This window comes from Rhinopithecus bieti, unplaced genomic scaffold (assembly GCF_001698545.2).
Source record: "Rhinopithecus bieti isolate Rb0 unplaced genomic scaffold, ASM169854v2 scaffold_13207, whole genome shotgun sequence".
Taxonomy (NCBI): Eukaryota; Metazoa; Chordata; class Mammalia; order Primates; family Cercopithecidae; genus Rhinopithecus; species Rhinopithecus bieti.
Window position 1 is genome coordinate 3,225,112 of NW_016807866.1, and position 21,617 is coordinate 3,246,728.

The window sequence follows — 21,617 nt, forward strand, 5'->3', positions numbered from 1 at the left end:
CCCAATGAATGAATAAGATCTATGAACAGTCTTCAAAAGGGCCTGTGAACCCGATAAAAGTGTGCCCTAAATGTGTGCATTGTACACGTGTACTCGCTGCAGCAAGAACCCATAACATCCCTCAGATTCTCCAAGGCAACGGTGGGACATCCTCAAAGGGACATTCAGAAAACTGGCCCAGCCAGTGGCCACCACTGGCCTGATGTTTCTGTGGCTGCAAACGTCACTGCACCGTGTTTGTGCGGTGACTTTTAGAGCTACCACTCTGCGCCAATATTCTAATCTCCCTGCAGAATGGAACGTCCTGAACACTCCAGGGACTCTGCTTCCGTGAGAGGGCATCCAGGTTGCCTAATGCAGGGGCTGCATTCAGCCCTTTAACAAGAAATGACCTGAGGCCTGAGCCCTTTCACTCCCTCACAGGAGAGTGGGGGGAAAAAGGGCAGGAACAAGATATATTTCCCCCAGACTCGAGTGTCTCTTGGGTGACCTTCCCAATAAAAGTCAAAGAACTCGGAGACATCACTTAGCTTCCTGCAAACCCGAGCTCACACAGCAGCTCGGCTGAACGGAATCAGTGAGCCCTGTGGCCTGCCTCCTTCCTGAGAGTTCATTGTTGGAGCAGCTGTTTTAATAAAAGACAATCTATGCCCTGAGGCAGGAAGAACAGTTGGGCCAGACCTGTGGCTGAGCAGAGGGCCCAAGCTCAGACGCATCTGCAGACCTGTGCAAAGGTGCGAGCTCACCGCGCAGCCCTGGGGAATTCTGCTTGACCTCAGGGCAGGGGACTCTGAGTGAGGTCAGGGTGTTGATGTAAGGATGGCTCATTCCTGCCGCTTTCCCAGCTGGTCCTGGGATGTTCCTGTCCCAGCAAGAGAAGCTACGGCATCCAGAAAGAACAATTAGCCCAGAGAAGGGACAAAACCAAGGTCTGGAAGCACCACAACCCGAGAGTCAGCCTCTACAGCAGCAAAGCAATTGCCAAGAAAGCTCTGACATCATTTGCCGCAGAGGGACCACACGATTTGCAGAAGCTTTCAGCATATAGGCTAGATTAGTCATGACCTCAGATAACTCCCTCGAGGGAAGATGGAAACTCAAGGAACCCCTGCTAGTCCAGAGCAGGCTTCTCGAACATCAGTGCACCTAAAAAAAAGTTCCCTGGAGAGCTTGTTACATCACAGATGCCCAGCCCCCACCTCCAGAGTCACTTCAGCAGGGGCATCTCTAGCGAACTCCTGGGTGACGCTGATGCTGCCAGCCTGGGGACCACGCTTTGATAGCCACTGGTCCCCAGCAGGGGTTTTTGCACTGTGCTCCATTGCGCCCCCTTGAGGGGAACAGAGAGGATGGGAAGAACAAGTAAAGGGGATTCAGCCCGGACCCTCCCACCTGCATTCGGGACACCTTTGGGTCTGTCTTCCAAGTCTGGCTTCTGTGATTAAATAAAGAACCTCTGAGAAAAAGGAGAGGTGAGCCCAGGCCTGCACATGGGATGCCCCCAAGAACCAAGCCTCCCTCCTGCTCATTCCAGTGTGTCTGGGGCAGAAGGCTCAAACATTCAAACAAAACCCCAAATAACAAGCTAAGTGAGCAGAGTCATGAGTTAGCTCCACTTCCAGTGCGGGCACCATCTCAGGGCAGCGGAGTAGCCCTTCCCCCTCGGGCAGCCTTGGCCTCCGTGGTGGTCTCATGCCAGGCTCTCTGCAGTGGGAGGGACTACCCTGTCTGTGGCAAGCTTGCTGCTCAGCTGCCCCAGGGGCAAGGCAGCAGCCTTGCCCAGAAGAGTGTGCCCAGTGCTGTCGGGAGGCACCCTGCATCTGCCTGGTCCCCAGGACCATCAGAGCCTCAGCACAGCCACCTCATCCTCCACAAACCAACCTCAACATAGATAACACGTGGACTCCTGGAGATCGGGGATAGAGCACAGCCCCTGCAGCCCAAGTCTCAGGGTTCGGCTCTTGCCTTCACCACTTCTGAGCTGAGAGAGCTGGGGCCAGTCAACCTGTGTAAACCTCAGTGTCCTCGTCTGTAAAATGGGGATAATTTTAGTATAATACTTGAGCATTAAATGCAGTTCACCACCTGACATGGCGTGAGCCCTCAGGAGTTTTGGCCAGTCGTCACTGAGTGTTTTATTTTCACGTTATTTTCGTGTTTCTGATGAAGCAGGAGTGTGCCGCCTGTGTCAGTTTCTATAACAAACCACCACAAATGGAGGGACTTAAAACGACAGGTATTGCCACACATTCCTGGAGGCCAGAAGTCTCAAATGAAGGTGTTGACAGGTGCCAGCCTCACCCTGAAGGCTTGGGGTGTGTCTTGGTTTGGAGACACATCACTCCAGGTCCTGCCTGTCTGTCTCTGTGTCTTCTTCTCATAAGGACCCTGATCATATAGGGTCAGGGCCCCACCCTGAGTATGACTTTATCTTCATTTGATTATATATGAAAAGACTCTATTTCCAAATAAGGTAACAATCACAGGTACCGGGGAAAGGGCTTCCACATGTTACTGGGGAGGATACACTTCAGCCCACGACCCTGCTGGACTGGAGCGAGGCCTCAGGGCCCAGCAGCCACAAGGATCTTCTGTGTGAAGTGTGGGCTTCCCGAGACTGTGCTAAATTCTCCCAAATGGTTGTGTTTTCCAGGGTGTTCAGACTTACATCTCTTGGATATGTTGACCCCAACTGAAAGAAAGCGACAAGGATACATCCATGAGCTTATTGTGACAGAGGAAAACTACGTGAACGACCTGCAGCTGGTCACAGAGGTAAGGGAGCTGGGAGGGCAGGGGGTACGGCAAGGAGCGAGGAGGGAGGGAGTGGGGAGGGTTCTGCTGAGGAGGTCTGCGTCCTGATTCTGAGCTCAAGACACTTTCTGATGTTTGGGGAGCATCCAGACGGCAAATGCTCTAGGAGATTCTGACCGCAGAGACGGTTCGTTGCTTATCTGTGGCCAACATTGAGTCATTCCCATAGAGGGACAGAGATCACTTAGCCAAGGTCTAGTGAGTCCCTGAGCAGTTGATGGATGGAGTCATGTGGACTGAGAGCTGGAGTCCGCGCTTTACACGGAGTGGCTGCAGCTCAGCCACCAAGCAGGGAGTGCCATGGAGCCAGCCACGCTGCCCTCCTGGCCCGCAGTGTTGCATCTGGAAATGGGGGCCATCTAGCTGCCATCTGGAGTCATTCCTGCCACATATTACCCCGAGACAAACCTGTCACTGAGAATGGCAACGTTTCCTCCCAGGCCCCCACAAAACCCCCTGACCTGAGGTGATGCCTCCTCATCTTGTCAGTCCTCCCAGAAGGACCCTGGCCACCCCAGCCAGAACTATGGGGAGACGCGGAGCCGGGCGCCCCTGCTGCTCAGCAGGCGTTTTTCTCCACATCCGTGGGGAAGGTGCCATGTTGGGAGACAGGGATTTGCAGAGATGGACCTGCAGTTTGGAAAGTACTGTGATAGTCTGGAAACCACCACCACCACACCAAATGGGTGTGAAACCATCTTGTCTGATAGTCTTCACATCCAGGAAAGACACAGCAGGGCTCGCCGCTGTTGGAGGAGTACAGGGTGAGGTGTTGGCCGCAGGACCACCGTTAACACTTAGGAAGCACTGATGCAAATTCATAAAGGTACCCTTTTCTCAAGGTGTTTGACTGTTACTAAATATACAGTTCAGGATGTCCAGGGTGCAAGTGTCACCCCTTAGATACGGCTCCTTTGTGCACTCTGCAAAACGCACCACCGTATGTGGTTGCCCTGGAACATGCCAGGTTCAACGTCGGCTTAAGGACTCCTATGGAATAGGACTCCCAGGGAGCAGCCACAGCCCAGCCAAGTTTATGTCGAAGATGGGCCATCCCCTTCCCTAAAGAGCCTTCCGAAGTGCCTCCTGCCTCCCGTGGGAGAAAATGACCTCCTTGCAGGCGGGGGCTCTACCACACAGGGTTCCACTGAGATCTGTGATTTACTGCGAGTTGCCCAACCACACAGAGCTTGGAGGGCCTCATTCATTTTCCAGAGCCCAGGAGAAGGGTGGCACCCACCCCTTGTAGTGGGCCTGCAAGTACTGGGTCTGTCCAGGGTCAGCCCAGGAGGCTGAGGACACAGCAATGGAGTCAGTCACCGAGGGGGCCACTGGCTTATTAGAGGACCTGCCGCCTGGGCTGCTCCTCTCAGAATGCCCTCAGTTTACCTGTGCAGATGAAGGGACTGCCCATAGCCACCAGCATCTTTAAGCCCTGCTTTTCACACCGGCCCACCCCCTCCCAGTGGGCAGGTGAGACCGCCTAGCCTGAGTGCATGACTTGGTACCGGCCTCCCTGCTTGTCTGGTGGAGTTAAGACCTGTCTCGTGGAGACTTCAGCTGGCCTCCTTCCCCTGTAAACAACGCAGGCTCTGCTGGGGACCCCCCTCCAGCCTCCAGGGCAGAGGAGGGGCTCTTTGCTTCAGAAACTGCAGGAAAGCGGGCGTTCACCTCTGGGCCTCTCAGCCAAGATACAGACACCTGAGCCCTCTCCCTGCTCTCAGCGGATCGGTGTGTGCGTGTGTGAGTTTTAAGCTAACTGCTTTCTGAACTGCTTCGTTTTCTGCATCTGTAGATCTTTCAAAAACCCCTGATGGAGTCTGAGCTGCTGACAGAGAAAGAGGTTGCTATGATTTTTGTGAACTGGAAGGAGCTGATTATGTGTAATATCAAACTACTGAAGTAAGCCTCTCCTCTAATCCCCAGCCTGGCTTGGCCTCCTCGGCTCTCACGCACTAGCACCTCTGTGGGTCTGTGTGTCCTTCCTGCATGCTGCCCTGTGTTTCTTTCTGGCTTTTTTTTTTTTTTCATTGCCACTCACAAGCACCATCAACTTTTGTGCCTTCATGCTTTCTGGAAACGCACTCCGAATCTCTCATTGCGAGAGTAGGTCGCCTGGGCCCCCCAGAGCCTGCTGTTGGGTGAATGACTGTGGTGGTGAATTTCCAGGGCTAGGACGAGGCTGGCTCCTGATGGCGCTGGCTCCATCCTGGGGCGTAGGGCTGCCCCCTCCACGCTTTCCCTCGGACGTGGGATTCCATGGGAGATTATTGGTGTTTTGAGGCATTCTTAGCCCTGCAGATGGGAAAGTGTGGAACTGTTCACTGCCTAATGCCAGCAGTTCCTCAGGATCACTCCGGGAAGCTGGCCCAAGGCTGGTTGTATTTTCTTCCAACTTCAGTTTGCAGAGGCAGCTCCAGGCCAGGAGTCAAGAGACCTGGGTTTGGATTCTGACTTACTCACTGCCTTTCCTTTTTGAGCCTTAGTTTCCCCATCTGTAAAATGAAGGGGTTGGATTCCATCATCACAAAGGTCTCTTCCAATTCTTAGGAAAAAAAAAAGTCAAAACCCAAAATCTGAATCCACCACGCTCTCACTGTAACATCACTTGCTAGAACACAGAATAAGTCACAGCCTCCAGGACGCAAGATACTCCCTGCTGGGAGGAAGGGCCACCCACTTCCTGGGCCCGAGGATGGAGGGTAGGCTCCCAGAACCTTGCGTCCATTCCTGATCTTCATCTGTGTCCTTGGGAAGCCACCATTTCCTAAACATGGTCTCTGCATTGTTCTTATAAAGTATTTCAGGTCCCCACTTTGCTGAGCGTGTGTTTGGGAGTGGATGAAGGGATGGAGAGGAGGTGTGGAGAGGTGGACACAAAGAAAGATACATAATGTCTGCTGGCTTGGTGCTCTAGAAGACGAATAATCCAAGGTGACATCAGGCAGGCTTTTAGAGAAGTTCTGGACTTCATTGGCCCCCACGCCAATGCTGTGGAAACCTTTTGAACTTAGGTCTGGTGTCAGTTTCGAACTTAGGTCTGGCGTCAGACCCCTGGGCTCACATCCGCTATTGCCTCTGGCTGTGTGTCATCCAGCAGGTCACTTTGGTCCCTGGGCCTCAGTGTTCTCGTCTACATAGATGATAGCTGGGCACGGTGGCTCACGCCTGTAATCCCAGTGCTTTGGGAGGCCGAGATGGGTGGATCACTTGAGGTCAGGAGTTTGAGACCAGCCTTGGCAACATGGTGCAACCTCATCTCTACTAAAAATACAAAAGTTAGCTGGGTGTGGTTGCGGGCGCCTGTAATCCCAGCTACTAGGGAGGCTGAGGCAGAAGAATCGCTTGAACCCAGGAGGCGGAGGTTGCAGTGATCCAAGATCGCACCACTGCACTCCAACCTGGGCTACGGGAGTGAAACCCTGTCTCATAAAAAGAAAAAAAGAAAAGAAAATGTACCTGTAAGTTAAAACCTTTTTCCTTGGGCAGCTATCAGTAGGGGCTGGGGGAGGCGGGAGAGGTGTCTGAGGTTCCCAAGTAGCCCTTAGAGAGGGCTTCCCGCACTTCAGGGTTGGCCTGAGGGAAACTGGTGTTGGCCTCAGTTCCCAATACCTCTCTGTTGTCTTTTAAGCCCTGCCTGGGAAGAAGCAGCCTCTTTCTTGAGCTGTGCGGGGGCCAGGCCTGTGTGCTTCTTCCTCCTGTTGGCTCTGACTTGCTCCACAGCGATGGAGGTGGGAACTGACAGCCCTGTTACAGCTGAAGCAGCGAAGCTCAGAGAGGCTGAGTGACTTCCCTAAAGTCACACAGTAGGGTGGCTGCTCTGTGGATGATGCCTAGGTCCCAGAATAGAGACTCTGCCCAGTCCTGCCACCGTGGAAAAAAACTTGGACCCAGAAGTCAGGCATCCCAAGTTTTTGTCTGGGCTCCAGCCCCTTCTCACTTGTTTTGGGCATTAAGATTGGCAGTCATGGTGCTTGTCCTGCCTACCACGCAGGGTCATTCTGAGAGCAAGGGATCAGGTGTCCCAGGGGCACGCCGTGGATCAGGGCGCTGATGTGTACAGGGCTGCCGGCTCCCCTCCACCCCAAGGTTCTCTATCCCCGTTCCTCTGATTCCTGGATTAGCTAGTTTGGACTAACTGGCTCATGTCTTCATCCTCCAGAAAAAATCTTGCATTTAACTGGGGCTTTCTGGGGACCTGATTTCTTTTTCTTCTTTTCTACATTTTACTAGAAAAAATCTCAAACATACAGAACATTTGAAAGAATTGTAGAGTGGACATCCACATCATAAACTGGACAATGAACATTGTGCTGCATTTGTGTGGCTGCACAGACATCATTTCTTCATGCCAAGGAATAACTGTGATGAGGGGAGATCGAGGCTCCTGGCAGCCGAGAGAGGGAGCATTTGAGGATAAGGAGAAGTTAATGCAGCAATCCCTGGACTGCCACCAGTGAGCAGCCATATATCTGCTACTCCTGATCCTACATGCCTTGTATTTGGGGTGGGGCAGGGGGCATGGCAGTTATCAAATGAGTCAACAATAAATACATAACATGAAAATAAAAAGGGCTAACTGGGATACATGGACTTCCTACTAGTGACGCTTCACTGAGGGTTACAGCGAATGGCTGGCTCTCTCGCAAGGAAGTTGAGACCTAAGACATGTGCCTTTCATAGACAAGGTAGGATACACAGGTCTAGAACCTTTTTATATCCAGAGTCTGGAGCAGGGCCCTCAGGACAGCTGTCAGAAATGATAGCAGAAGGGCTGGGCATGGTGGCTAATGCCTGTAATCCCATACGTTGGGAGGCTGAGGCAGGCAGATCACTGGAGGTCAGGAGTTCGAGACCAGCCTGGCCAACATGGTGAAACCTCATCTCTACTTAAAAAAAAAAAAAAAAAAATTAGCTGGGCGTGGTGGCACATGCCTGTAACACAAACTACTCAGGAACCTGAGGCAGGAGAATTGCTCGAACCTGGGGAGCGAGCAGAGGTTGCAGTAAACCAAGATTGCGCCACTGCACTCCAGCCTGGGCAACAGAGTGAGACTGTGTCACACACACACACACACACACACACAGAAATGATAGCAGAAGGGAAGCAGAAGTGAGGTGGGGTGACCAACCCAGGTTTGGGGAACTGTTTTTTATCAAGATCCTTTTTTTTTTATCAAGATCCTTTCCTGTCCCCTTGATGGAAAAAGAAAAAAGAAAAGAAAAGAAAAAAAAAAGAGCCGGTCTCAAAAAAGTGTTTTTCTTAAATATTTGACTCATCTTCCTTTTAGCTTAAGAAGAATGGATTCCATTTTATCTTGTTTAAGCAGAAAATGAAGGAAAATAGAAAATAAAATCCGTTTGAGGTAAAGACAGATGGTGAGAAAGAAGAAGAAAAGGATGTGGGGCTGGGAGAAGGAGAGAGGGCATGGAGCGGATGGTGGGAAGTCCAGCAGGGCAGGAAGTACAGAGGCCGAGGCTGGGACCAGCAGGGAAAGGCCCCAGGGAAAGATGGCGGGAGCAGGGCAGCTGCATCTGGGAAGATGGGCAGGTGCCCAGAGCAGCTTGGAGGCGGTCGTGGCAGGAGGTGGGTCAGGGCCTCTGAGGCTGTGGTTCCAACCATGGGCTCTGGAGTCAGACCTGGGTTCCAGGGTTACCTCTGTCACCTATTAGCTCTGTGACTTTAGTCAAGTCACTCAATTTCTCTGTGCCTCAGTTTCCCCAATAGGAAATGGGGATAATAACTTATGTAAAACTGTGTTTGACACATAGGAAGCATTAATAAATGCTAACTCCATGACTGTCCACTTGGGCTGCAGACTTCAGAGGGTTAGGGACACTCGTGTTCAGCAAACATTGAGCTCTCTTTGAATAGTTCGTTAGCCAGTCAATTGCCTTTTGTAGTTCAAGGCCTCTCATCTGTAAACCTTTCTAGGAGACTGCCAATCAGCTCACCACAAGCAGGGCCAGTGGCCCCTCTCAGGGCTGTGGCTGCAGCAGCTGAGTCACATGATCTCTGGGCCTGGTAACACCCTGCAGTCCTCATAAGTCTTTGCCTATACAGTAGACCATCCTGGATGAAGACCCAAGACTGAATCTAATAGGTGCCTAGTCCATAGTAAATCAGGCCTAATTCTAGGCCTGTCTGCTGATTGGGTAACTCCAGTCTACAAGTGTGGGTCTGCAGAACCCAGGAACTAATTCCTCAAGACAGTCACTGTCTGCAGATGATCTTTCTTCTTTTCTTTTTTTCTTGTCTCCTTCATCCTTTAAGAAAAAACAGGCCAGGGGCTGGGCACGGTGGCTCATGCTTGTAATCCCAGCACTTTGGGAGACCAAGGTAGGCGGATCGCTTGAGGTCAGGAGTTCAAGACCAGCCTGGCCAACATGGCAAAACCCCGTCTCTACTAAAAATATAAAAATTAACCGGGTGTGGTGGCGGGTGTCTGTAGTCCCAGCCACTGAGGAGGCTGAGGCGGAGGTTGCAGTGAGCTGGGATTGTACCACTGCACTCCAGCCTGGGCTACAGAGTGAGACTCTGTCTCAAACAAAACAAAACAGGAGAAGGAAAGGGTGAAAGTACTTTTTATTCTCTTGTTTAAAAAACTACTCTTCATAGGAAAATGATGGAATGATGGAATTTCTTCCTGTTTCCATTCCTGGCAAGTTTGTAACATGGCTATTCAGGGCTCTCATCCCCCCAAATCATTGGTGACATCACCCTTGAGCACATTTCTGCACGTTGCAGTATTTCACACCAGCCCCTCAATGGGGCAGTGGCCTTTGGGCCATCCTGAGGACACCAAGCTGCCACTGCTCCCCACACCCCAGGCAGCCAGTGCTGATCTCCCCCGAGGGCATCCACTTCAGGTGGAATCGCTGACTGCTCACACCACATCATTTATGGTCCCTAAGTTTGTCTCCTTGGCTTGCTGGGTCCAAGGGATTTTATTTTAGCTGAAAATGTGGGAGAAAGAAAAGAAAGTGATCTGAAGTTTTTAAAGCCTCATATAAATATTGCAGAGCTTCCTTGGAATTCAGTAGCCCACCCCATACCTCAAAGGTTTCTCCAACATGACCATGAAAGCAGCCAAAGGCATTCAATAGGGACATCCTCCCAACCTTGTGTTAAAGTCTTAGGTTATACCGTTTTGTTCCGTCTACCCATCCATCCACCCATGATCACTCACTAGGATAGCTGAACACACCCATGGCTTCAGGTTTTGGTCCTGCCTGTAGTACATTGCTGTCCTGACCGTGTATAAGCTCAGTGCCGTGCCCTTCTTCCAGATGCTGGTGTTAAGGGTTTACATGTTGAAGTTGGGAGAAGGGAAGTACTGTCCTAGTTACCATAGCTCTGAGCACTCACACTGCAGGCAGACCCTGGAACAAACACTTCCCAGTCCCATCAACACCTCTCCTGGATTCCAGGATATACATTTTTTGGGTTCACTGGCCCATTATCATAGCAATAGACCTCTTTTCTGAACTCCTCTTAATTTAGTTAACTTAGCTCTAGCAATGAGGCAGCAAATCGCAGGGATAGTTCAAATAGTCATTTATACCTGGCTTTTGCTGAATCTCATGGGGTTATTTTGCCAAGGCAGTTCTTTTGCCATCTTAATTACGTTCTTTTTAGTCAAAAAATCAGCCTTCCCCATCCTCTGGCAATAGCAACTTCCCTTGGGCAGAAGTGTCTCCTGGAAATAGGATCAGTGCTCAGGCCACATCAGCCTGGGGCTTTTACCTCCGATAATCGGTGTAGTGAGGCATCAACACAGGGGACCCGTTTGAGTTGTTCAAGAAAAAACTCCGTCTTTCTGCACAAGAAAAACAAATTGTAACAAACAGCCACTCTGCCAAAGAAAAATGCCCTGGTGCTACCTCTCTGTAGCGCTAGACTCATTTCTTTCTCCATTCCTTGTCTCCCAAATAGATCCTTTAGTGGCCCTTGAGTCTGTGCCCCTCATACACATTCTGTTTCTGTGCAACCTAGAAGTGTGCCGTGGTGCTGTCAGACAGCGTGAAGGCGGGGGCTCACCTCCCGTGTTTCCGTGCAGAGCGCTGAGAGTCCGTAAGAAGATGTCTGGGGAGAAGATGCCCGTGAAGATGATTGGCGACATCCTGAGCGCCCAGCTGCCGCACATGCAACCCTACATCCGCTTCTGCAGCCGCCAGCTCAACGGGGCTGCCCTGATCCAGCAGAAGACAGATGAGGCCCCAGACTTCAAGGAGTTCGTCAAAGTAAGGAGCCAGGCTGTGCAGAGACTGGGCCCCAGAGTGGCGATCTTTGGGCAGCTAGACGTGTGAGGGGCTAATTCAAGTCTGCAAGCGTGTTCCCTGTAGAGGCCAACAGGGCCTGGGGTCTTGGCTAAGCCTTAGGGGACTGGCATTCACTGGCAAGTATGGCTGTCACCAAAGGGGTGGGCTTGTAGAGGAGGGGCGAGCCCTGGGCTTGGAAACTTTGAAGTGTCTTCAAGGATCTGTTTTCCAGATGCTAGTGGTGTTATTTGGATGCCTGTTTAAATCTTTCATTTCATTTGCAAGGCCCAGGCAGGTCTCAGATTTCCTCTTATGTTTAATCGCCACATCCTCAGTTCTTTGCCAGTCTCTGCCCCTCACTTGCGAGGGAATGGCCAGGGCTCCCAGTGGCCCCTTCATTCCTTTCGCAGTTGGTTCTGCTTGATGGGCTCCAGCCCTAGGCAGCCCGTGGGAGTCAGTGTGGGATGCCAGGACCTCTTCCTTGGGGGTAGCAGGGGTCTGGAGAGTTGGGTGTCCACTGGGGGATGTTTGGGGAGGTAATGCAGATGCTGCTGGAAGACCTGCAGCTCTGGGACTTGGCCTTGGTCAGGGTGGGTCTCTGCTGGTCACGCTGGTCCATTCAAACAGCCCCCACCTCTCCTGGAGAAAAACAGGAGGAAAAGAATAAAATAGCTTCTATGAAACAGGTATCTTTTGATGGATAAACAGCAAAATAATAATAACAGGCATATCTTTGGATCTCATGCATTTTGGGGACAGGCCATCCTCACCTGCCCTGGAGTGGTGCTTGTGGAATCACTGTGGTGAGGCATAAGCGCGGCCTCTTCTTGGTCAGAGCCTCATGTGAGCTTGTTGTTTCTGCCTCTAGTGGTGTTTCTCAGCCTAGACTTGCCAGCCAAGGCATGGGGTACTCTGAGGTCATTCCAAGGGGAGGAAGATTGCTAAGAAGAAGGCCTTGGGTGGATGGAGACAAGAGAGCAGATGCTGAGCTGCTGGGCACCCTGGACCGCCTGGGGTTTCAGCCAAGGGCTGGGCTCTTCCTGAGCCCGAGCAAGATGAGTTCATTGTTGGATGCACTTGAACTTCAGGGAAGTGCTGACACCAGTCCAGGACAGGGGTCTCATTGTCCCTCCCCACCTCATCTCAGCGGGAGTGTGGCATGTCGTTGCCAGCTGCGAGGTGTTCCTGGAGTGATGGTGTCCACAGCTGGAGCAGGTCCCAATGCTGACAGTTATCAGGACTCAGGACTCCAGTCAGTGCAGCTGCCCATTTCTAAGGCATTAAACTGGACCACAGCCATTGACAGCTAAGTGGCCAGACCCTGAAACTAGAGTCTTGACCTCTGGTGTCTCAGCTCCTCTCTCTCAGCCCTGCCTGGAGCTCCCAGAGGCACGTGCAGGCTCCACCCAAAACTAGACAATGAGATTTAGCCCTTCCAGCAGCTCTGGGGTGTGAGGGGAATTTTTCCTCTAACCGTATAGTCTTGTGACTCTTGTTCCTGGGAATGTTATAAAGTTTTTGCAGACATCCAGACAAAATATTCTCTGTAAAGCCAGAATCTCATCTCTGTGCATAAGGAACTATGCATGCCATGGAAGGTATGCTGAATCTGGAGTGCAGGGCTTAACCTTGCTGGCTGAGTCACGTCTGTGGGTCTCCATTCTCTATCTGGAAAGTGTGTCATCCTGGACAGGGTAATTAGTCAGGCCCTTCCAACCCCAGGTCTCTCAGTTGTCATCCAGATGAATGAGATAATGGGTGGAGAGTCCTCACTGACATTAGTATTGATGTCACTAACTTTGGATTTTGCAAGTTTCTTAAGTACATTTAAAAACATCTCTTATTTCAGAGATTGGCAATGGATCCTCGGTGTAAAGGGATGCCACTCTCTAGTTTTATACTGAAGCCTATGCAACGGGTAACAAGATACCCACTGATCATTAAAAATGTAAGTACCTGTCTTGCCTTTTCAAGCAGGGGAATGCTTTCTCTGCATTGGAGGGGGCTGGGGTCATGGACAAGTTTCCCAGCGAACACACCTGGTAGCTGTTGTGTAGAAAGCACAAGACAATAAGGTGTCAGAGAGGTCTGCTTGGTAACTCAGAAAGAAAAGCTGGTTTATCATGCAAAGAGCTGGCCGGGCACGGTGGCCCCAGCACTTTGGGAGGCCGACGTGGGCAGATTGCTTGAGCCCAGGAGTTCAAGCCCAGCCTGGGCAGCATAATGAGACCCTATTTCTATTTTTTAAAAAATGAGAGCTAATACTGCACAGCCTTCAGATGTGTGACCAAGTGGCTTCTACCTTGTAAATCAGAAAATGAGAGCTTAGTCCTTGATTCTTTTTTTTTTTTTATCTAGAAGAAAATAACATGGAATCACAGAAACAGTCTGTGGTCTGTGCCGTTCTCCCTTGATTCTTTCTTAAAGACAGGCCCAGTGCCTCTAGACCTTGATTTTCTTAGCAGAAAAGAGAAGGAAACATAATGCTACGATCTGTCTTCAGAAGGCCATTGTGAGACACTGTATTCGTTCATTCTCACACTGCTATAAAGGACTGCCCAAGACTGGGTACTTAATAAGGAAAGAGGTTTAATTGACTTAGTTCCACATGGCTGGGGAGGCCTCAGGAAACTTACATTCATGGTGGAAAGGGAAGCAAACACATCCTTCTTCACGTGATGGCAGGAAGGAGAAGAATGGGAGCCCAGTGAAGGGGAAACCTCTTATAAAACCATCAGATCTTGTGAGAACTCACTCATTATCACGAGAACAGGATGGGGGAAGCCACCCCAATGATTCAATTATCTCCACCTGGTCTCTCCCACAACATGTGGGAATTCTGGGAACTACGATTCAAGATGAGATTTGGGTGGAGACACAACCAAACCATATCAGACACTGTGTGTTGATATTAGATGATTGTTATTCTCCTGTCACTTTAAGAAAGCCAATACCAAAAGAAAAAAGAAAGAACAAAATTAGGATTTCAGTGTCCCCACCTGTAAAACGGATTTAGATGTCCTCTGAGCCTATGTTTGTAAAACCACACAGAGTATAGCTCCTGGAAAGAGGTTTTAGATCTGGTTCCTTTTAATGGAAAATGGTATTTAGACATTCAGATGTGGGCACTGGTGTGCTCATTGCTACTGGGGTGATTTTGCTTTGTGTTCCTCTCAGTGGCAGAGCTGGGAAATATATGAATGTCTTTTCATGCACACATATTTACATATACAATGTATATGCACATATATTTATATTTATTTCTAGATCCATCTATCCATGTGTATTAGAACTCATGAATTCACACTAATACCTCCTATTCTAATCCAATACTACAGAATTTATTCCAGCCTTTCCCCTTATGCATTTGTAACTCCCTACTCTGTGAAGAGCCTGGCTCTCATTATCCTCAATATGTTTCCTTATTTGCTCAGTCTTCTTACATGTGACAAATCTCCCTCCCACATAAGCCATCTCCTCAGTCCAGCCCCAGCTCAACTCCACAAAATACACTGTAGATCTTTGGCTGAGTTAAATAATTAGCTTTGAAATAAGCTTTCAACCTACTGTTTTCTCTCTTCCAATGCCACAGTTACTATTTAATTAGCTCAGTACTTCTCTTTTTCTCCCACTGTTTAATTGCAAACTGAAGTTGAAAACGAGTTTTTAAAATAGGTGTTCTAGTTCTAGCCAATGGGAAAAAAACTAAAACAAGAAAAGGACTGAATGGCACAAATATTAAAAAGGGAAAAAACCAAACTCATTATTTGCAGAAACACAATTGATTTCTTCTAGAGCACCCAGAAGAATGAACTGAAAACCAGCTGAACTAAGAAGAGAATTGAAAATCGTGGTCAGCTATGAGATACGTATGAAATACACTAAAGTACTAAGGCTAAATAATTTTATGATACTGATGTGGAGAAATTCTTAGCATGGTCTCAAAGACAGAAACTTAAAGGATTTAGATCATAGCAACCTAAAAAATACCCAAACTTTCACCTGGGCGTGGTGGCTCATGCCTGTAATCCCAGCATTTTGGGAGACTGAGATGGGTAGATCACTTGAGGTCAGGAGTTCAAGACTAGCCTGGCCAACATGATGAGACCACGTCTCTACTAAAAACACAGAAAAAATTAGCTGGGAGTGATGGCATGTCAGGTTTGAGCCCCAGCTGAGGTCTGAGGGGAGTGGGTGGGCGTGGGTCAGGGAGCTGGAAGAACACTTGAAAAGCAGCAGGTAGATGGGACATGGCTTTATTCAGCAGCTCTTTCATACTGTCAGTGTTGCCCTTATATATATCACACACAATAGTGGCTTAGAGCCAGGTGATGAGCCTCCCATGTTATGGCTACATAGCTGTGATTATATAATGCATGGAATTGTGCACCTGCGCTCTAATCCTGCTGAGTCATGCAGGATGTTTACATCTGCCTATGCCTGCCTGGCTGCAGCACAGCCATGTTCCTTACATGATGCATACCTGTAATCCGAGCTGCTCAGGAGGCTGAGGCAGGAGAATATCTTGAACCTGGGAGGCAGAGGTTGCAGTGAACCAAGATCACACCACAGCACTCCAGTGTGGGTGACAGAGTGGGACTCTATCTCAAAAAATAAAAAATAAAAATAAAATAAAAAAACCCAAATTTTATTCCGGGGAACAACCTATATGTTCATTAATAGGAATGGTTAAATAATTATGGTAGATCTATACTACGAAAATATTTAAAAAGATACAGGGCAACTTCTACTCTATGTGTTAGCGTGGAAAGACACTGAGAAATGCTGTTATGTGAAAAAGCAACACGAAACTCACTAAGCAATCCTACAGTATGATGCATTTTCCAAAAGAGAGGAAAACTTTACATGCAACTATTAAATATATAAAGGGCATCTAAAGGAGTGCCCTTCAGTCTCTTGGCAGTGGTTACCTCTGGGGTAGGAGAGTGAAGGAAATTTTTACATTTAATGTACATATTTCTGTAATGGTTGAATCTTGCATACCAAGAAAGTGCTAATGTGTTATTTGCATAAAATTTTTTCTTAAAAAGTTCTCACCACAAAATATAATGAGCAAAGTTTAAAGACAAATGACAGGCTGGGTATGGTGGCACATGCCCGTAATCCCAGCACTTTGGGAGGCCAAGGTGTGGGAGGATCGCTTGAGGACAGGAGTTCAAGACCAGCCTGGGAAACATAGTGAGACCCCCCATCTCTACAAAACTTTTAAAAAACTCAGCCAGGCACGGTGGCATGTATGTGTAGTCCTAGCTACTCCAGAGGCTGAGGCAGGAAGATCCTTGAGCCCAGGATTTTGGGGCTGCAGTGAGCTGTGATCACGCCACTATACTCCAACCTGGGTGATAGAAAAAAAAAAAAAAAAAAAGAGAAAATGAAAAGACAAATGACAGACATAAACTGGTTAAACATATTTTTAGCTGTACATACATAGGTACTAAAATATAAATATCTATAGCTATATCAAGCACCCTTAAAACAACCACAAATACTCTAATAGAAAAATAGGGAAAGGCCAGGCACAATGGTTCATGTCTGTAATCCCAGCACTTTGGGAGGCTGAGGCAGAGGATTGCTTGAGCCCAGGAGTTGAAGACCAGCCTGGGCAACATGGTAAAACCCTATCTATACAAAATAAAATAAAATAAAAAAATTAGCCAGGCACAGTGGCGTGTGTCAGGAGGCTGAGGTGGGAGAATCACTTGAGTCTGGAAGGTTGGGCTGCAGTGAACTATGATGCAGTCACTGCACTCCAGCCTGGGTGACGGAGTAAAACTCTGTCTCAAAAAAAAAAAAAAAAAAAAAAGGACTGGACATGGTGGTTCATGCCTATAATCTCAGCACTTTGGGAGGCCAAGGCGGGCAGATCACAAGGTCAAGAGATCAAGACCATCCTGGCCAACATGGTGAAACCCCGCCTCTACTAAAAATACAAAAATTAGCTGGGCATGGTGGCGCACACCTGTAGTCCCAGCTACTCAGGAGGCTGAAGCAGGAGAATTGCTTAAACCCGCAAGGTGAAAGTGCTGTGAGCCGAGATCGCGCCACTGCACTCCAGCCTGGTGACAGAGCAAGACTCCATCTCAGAAAAAAAAAAAAAGGTAGACTATAGAACTGGGAGTTGCTGAGAGGCAGTAGGCAGCATAGAATAGCAGTGAAGAGCATATAGCCTGGAGCTAGGCTGGCTGGGGTTTGAATCCGGGTACTTACCGCTGTGTGCTCTTGGGCAAGTTGGGCCTCAGTTTGGACCTCAGTTTCTTGTCTGTAAAATAGGGACACTGATAGTACCTACTGCATAGTGATGTGAGAATTAACTGAGTTAATGTATGCAAAGTGGCTCATACTAGGCAGTATATAAATGTTAGTTTTATCATTGAGAACACTTATGTACTAAATGTACAAAAAGTTCAAACTCACAGGCAATAAAAGAAAATACATAACAAAACAAGAACATACTTTGATTTGGGCTTGCCAGATGGGCATATATTGAAAAGATTGTAGTTCCTCAGTGTTGGCAAAGATCTGGGTGGAAGTTAAATTGATACAGCCTTTTTTGGAAGGTGATGTGTAGATCAAACTATAATTTCTCTTTGACTCAGCAATTCCACCTCTAGGAATTTATTCTAAGGAAGTAATTTAAGAAATACTGAAAAGTTGGAAGCAACATGAAGTTTCATGGGAAGGTAGCTACTTAGATGCATTGTGCTCCATAACGTGGTCAATCATTATTGGGATCGGCCCCAATAATGATATATTATAAAACCCTCAAAAATGATAATATATATGAAATGGACATGGAACATTGTACTATAAAGCAATGTACAAAACGGTACAGTGTAAAATGGTAGTTTTTGTAAAATGGTAGTATGATGCAATTTTATTTTATTTTGTTTATTTATTTTTGAGACAGAGTCTCACTCTGTCACCCAGTCTGGAGTGCAGTGGCACGATCTCAACTCATTGCAGTGTCCCCCTTCTGGGTTCAAGCGATTCTCCTGGCTCACCCTCCTGAGTAGCTGAAACTACAGGCATGTACAGTCATGCCCGGCTAAGTTTTGTGTTTTTAGTAGAGACGGGATTTCACCATGTTGGCCAGGCTGGTCTCAAACTCCTGACTTCAAGTGATCATCCCGCCTCGGCCTCCCAAAGCAATTTTTATTCTTGAAATAATGGGGAGATTATTGGTGACTTTTAGGTTCTTTATAACTTTTTGAATTTTCTAAATTTTGTACATTGTACAATATTAATTTTATAATTAGAAAAATTAATAAACCTGTTTGAATTTTGAAACTAAACAAAACAAATGAATTTACTCAAGCCAGCTGGGTGGGTTCCTAGCCTGTAGTAGTGGTTCTCAGACTTGGCTGCATTTTAGAACATCTGGAAACCTCTAGAAAACCCCGAAGCCTGAGCTTCACCCCCAGGGATTTCGATTTAGTCACGGATGAGGCCTCAGATTTTCCAAAAGGATTCTAATGTACAGTCAGGATTGGCCCAGAGGTTGTGGTTGTTACTTTGAATTGATTTGTGGACGCACAGGACATAGAAAACAGTGTGTTTTCTCCATTTGAGCATCTACTTAGGACTTTAAACCACGGTATGCCTTTGGGATGAGATATTATTCAGAATCAGGGCTATTTACATCATTTGTATGTGGACAAGGCCTGGGCAAATATGCCCTCAGCATTCTCCTGGTACACTTTAAACGTGGCTTAGGGTCTTTCTTCATTCTCCAGCCCAGGGTGATAACTGTTTTTAGGGGCCTCGACGTCCTTTGAGGATCTGATGGTAATCATCTTCGTTTATTGAGCACTTTCTAAGGGCCAGGTACTTTGCCAAGAGGTCCACGTGTATCATTTAGTTCTCCACACACCATACAAAGGAGGCTATTAACCTCCCCATTTCTCATGCGAGGAGCCTGAGACTCAGAACATTTATGTGGGCCAGATGTGGTGGCTCACACATGTTATCCCAGCACTTTGGGAGGCTAAGGCGGACAGATCACTTGAGGCCAGGAGTTCGAGATCAGACTGGCCAACATGGCAAGACCCCTGTCTCTACTAAAAATACAAAAATTAATTGGGTGTGGTGGTGCACACCTGTCGTCCTAGCTACTCAGGAAGCTGTGGCAGGAGGATTGCCTGAACCTGGGAGGCAGAGATCACAGTGAAGCCGAGATGGTGCCACGGTACTCCAGCATGGGTGACAGAGCGAGACAAAAAGAACATTTACAGGTGCAGTGGCTCACACCTGTAATCCCAGCACTTTGGGAGGCCAAGGCAGGTGGATCACCTGAGGTCAGGAGTTCAAGACCAGCCTGGCCAACATGGTGAAACGCCATCTCTACTAAAAATACAAAAATTAACCAGGCGTGGTGGCTGTGGTCCCAGCTACTTGGGAGACTGAGGCAGAAGAATTGCTTGAACCCAGGACGCAGAGGTTGCAGTGAGCCAAGATTGTGCCACCGCACTCCAGCCTGGGCAACAAGAGCAAAACTCTGTCTCAAAAAAAAAAAGAACATGTATATGACCAACCCAAATCATGGCTGGTCTGTGGTGGGGCAGGGATTTAATTTCAGGAGGTCCCACTCCGGAGCTCGCACTCTTAGCCACCACCTCTAATGGTCTGCTTAGAAAAGCACACACGTCTCTGATGCACCCATCTGCATGTGGTTCCAGAGGTACGTGGACCCAGGAAGGAGCCATTCTCTGTGCAGGTGCCCTCACCCTTGCTGCAGCCACCGCTCCTCTTATGCCCCAGGCTGCATGCTAAACATAGACTGTGCTGTCCTCGCCCTGCCCTCCAAGGGCACCTTTTGGCTCTTAGATCAGTGGGTTAATGGAACACTCTGCACATCAAATGCCAGAATTGCATTGTAAGTTCCCTGAGTGGATAGGTGGGAAAACAACACGGAACTGGGGCTGGAATGGCTGGGCTCTGCTCCTCGTCTCAGGGACTAGTTTATTCCTCTGCGAAACAGGGTGAATACAGGGTGAATATTTTCTTTCCTTCTCTCTCTCTCTCTCTCTCTCTCTCTCTTTCTTTCTTTTTTAGATGGAGCCTCGCTTTGTCACCAGGCTGGAGTGCAGTGGTGCGATCTTGGCTCACTGCAACCTCTGCCTCCTGGGTTCAAGCGATTCTTCTGCCTCAGCCTCCCGAGTAGCTGGGATGACAGGCGTGCACCACCATGCCCAGCTAATTTTTGTATTTTTAGTAGAGATGGGGTTTCACTATATTGGTCATGATGGTCTCGATCTCTTGACCTCGTGATCTCCCCACCTCGGCCTCCCAAAGTGCTGGGATTACAGGCATGAGCCACTGCGCCCAGCCAAGGGAGAATATTTTCAAAGAGAAACTCGAAGGGCCCCATGGTTATCTGGACACACTGTGATCCTGTGAGTCTGCATGTATGGCTCAGGGTCCACCCTGTGATGTTAGCATTTTGCAGGACAGATCATACAGCTTGCTCTGGACTTTCAGGGTGTGGGGCTGGACTGAGACCTCAAGGATGGGCCCGTTCACTGCTTCCTGGTCGGGGCTTAGCCGCCACTGGGCCCATGGAGAAGCGAGGCCCCCGCAAGGCCACCCACTGGAGCCAACAAGGAGTGGCTGTCATCTGCTACGTGATTGCCATGTGGGTGCACAGAACTGCGGTTGCTTAAGTGGGAGCCGTTCATGAAAGGATGGTGCCCTGCCCCGCTGGGCCTGGTCCTGTAGGACTCTGGATCACAGGCCCACCCACATTGCCTAAAAGGAGGTGGTTGTTTTTATTCTCCTGTGTAGATCCTGGAAAACACCCCTGAAAACCACCCGGACCACAGCCACTTGAAGCACGCTCTGGAGAAGGCAGAGGAGCTCTGTTCCCAGGTGAACGAAGGGGTGCGGGAGAAGGAGAACTCCGACCGGCTGGAGTGGATCCAGGCCCATGTACAGTGCGAAGGCCTGTCTGAGGTAGCCACCCTTGGGCTGGGCCCCGGTCTCCCCAGGCAGAGCCTCGGCTGCCAGCCTGGAGGAGGACAAAGAAAAGCATGAACCATTCTCCTCCCCTGCCGAGAGCATCCTCATTTCCATCCAGCTGCTTCTCATCTGCTGTTTCATCCACCCACTGAGTATTTGTTTATTTATTTGAGATGGATTCTCACTCTGTTGCCCAGGCTGGAGTGCAGTGGCACCATCTCAGCTCGCTGCAAGCTCCACCTCCCAGGTTCCAGCGATTCTCCTGCCTTAGCCTCTCGAGTAGCTGTGATTACAGGCACACGCCACTACACCCAGCTAAATTTTGTATTTTTAGTAGAGATGGTGTTTCACCATGTTGGCCAGGCTGATCTTGAACTCCTGGCCTCAGGTGATCTGCCCACCTCGACCTGCCAAAGTGCTAGGATTATAGGCATGAGCCACCACTCCCTGGCCATCCACTGAGTTTTTAATTTAAATTATATCATTTCCCATTGCCAGAAGTTCTATTTCTTTTCTCCTGTCTGCTGATTTCTTTCTTTCCCTCCCTCCCTCCCTCCCTCCCTCCC

At 48.8% G+C, this 21,617-nt stretch overlaps 1 protein-coding gene across 1 annotated transcript in view; it reads left to right on the plus strand.

The window, feature by feature from the left end:
• Positions 1–21,617, plus strand: part of ITSN1 (intersectin 1) — a 247,032-nt gene that overhangs the window by 212,579 nt on the left and 12,836 nt on the right. The window contains exons 29-33 of the mRNA XM_017883938.1: positions 2,654–2,775; positions 4,610–4,716; positions 10,875–11,058; positions 12,926–13,024; positions 20,878–21,045. Of these exons, the coding sequence (XP_017739427.1) occupies positions 2,654–2,775; positions 4,610–4,716; positions 10,875–11,058; positions 12,926–13,024; positions 20,878–21,045 (680 nt within the window). The remainder of the gene's footprint in view (positions 1–2,653; positions 2,776–4,609; positions 4,717–10,874; positions 11,059–12,925; positions 13,025–20,877; positions 21,046–21,617) is intronic.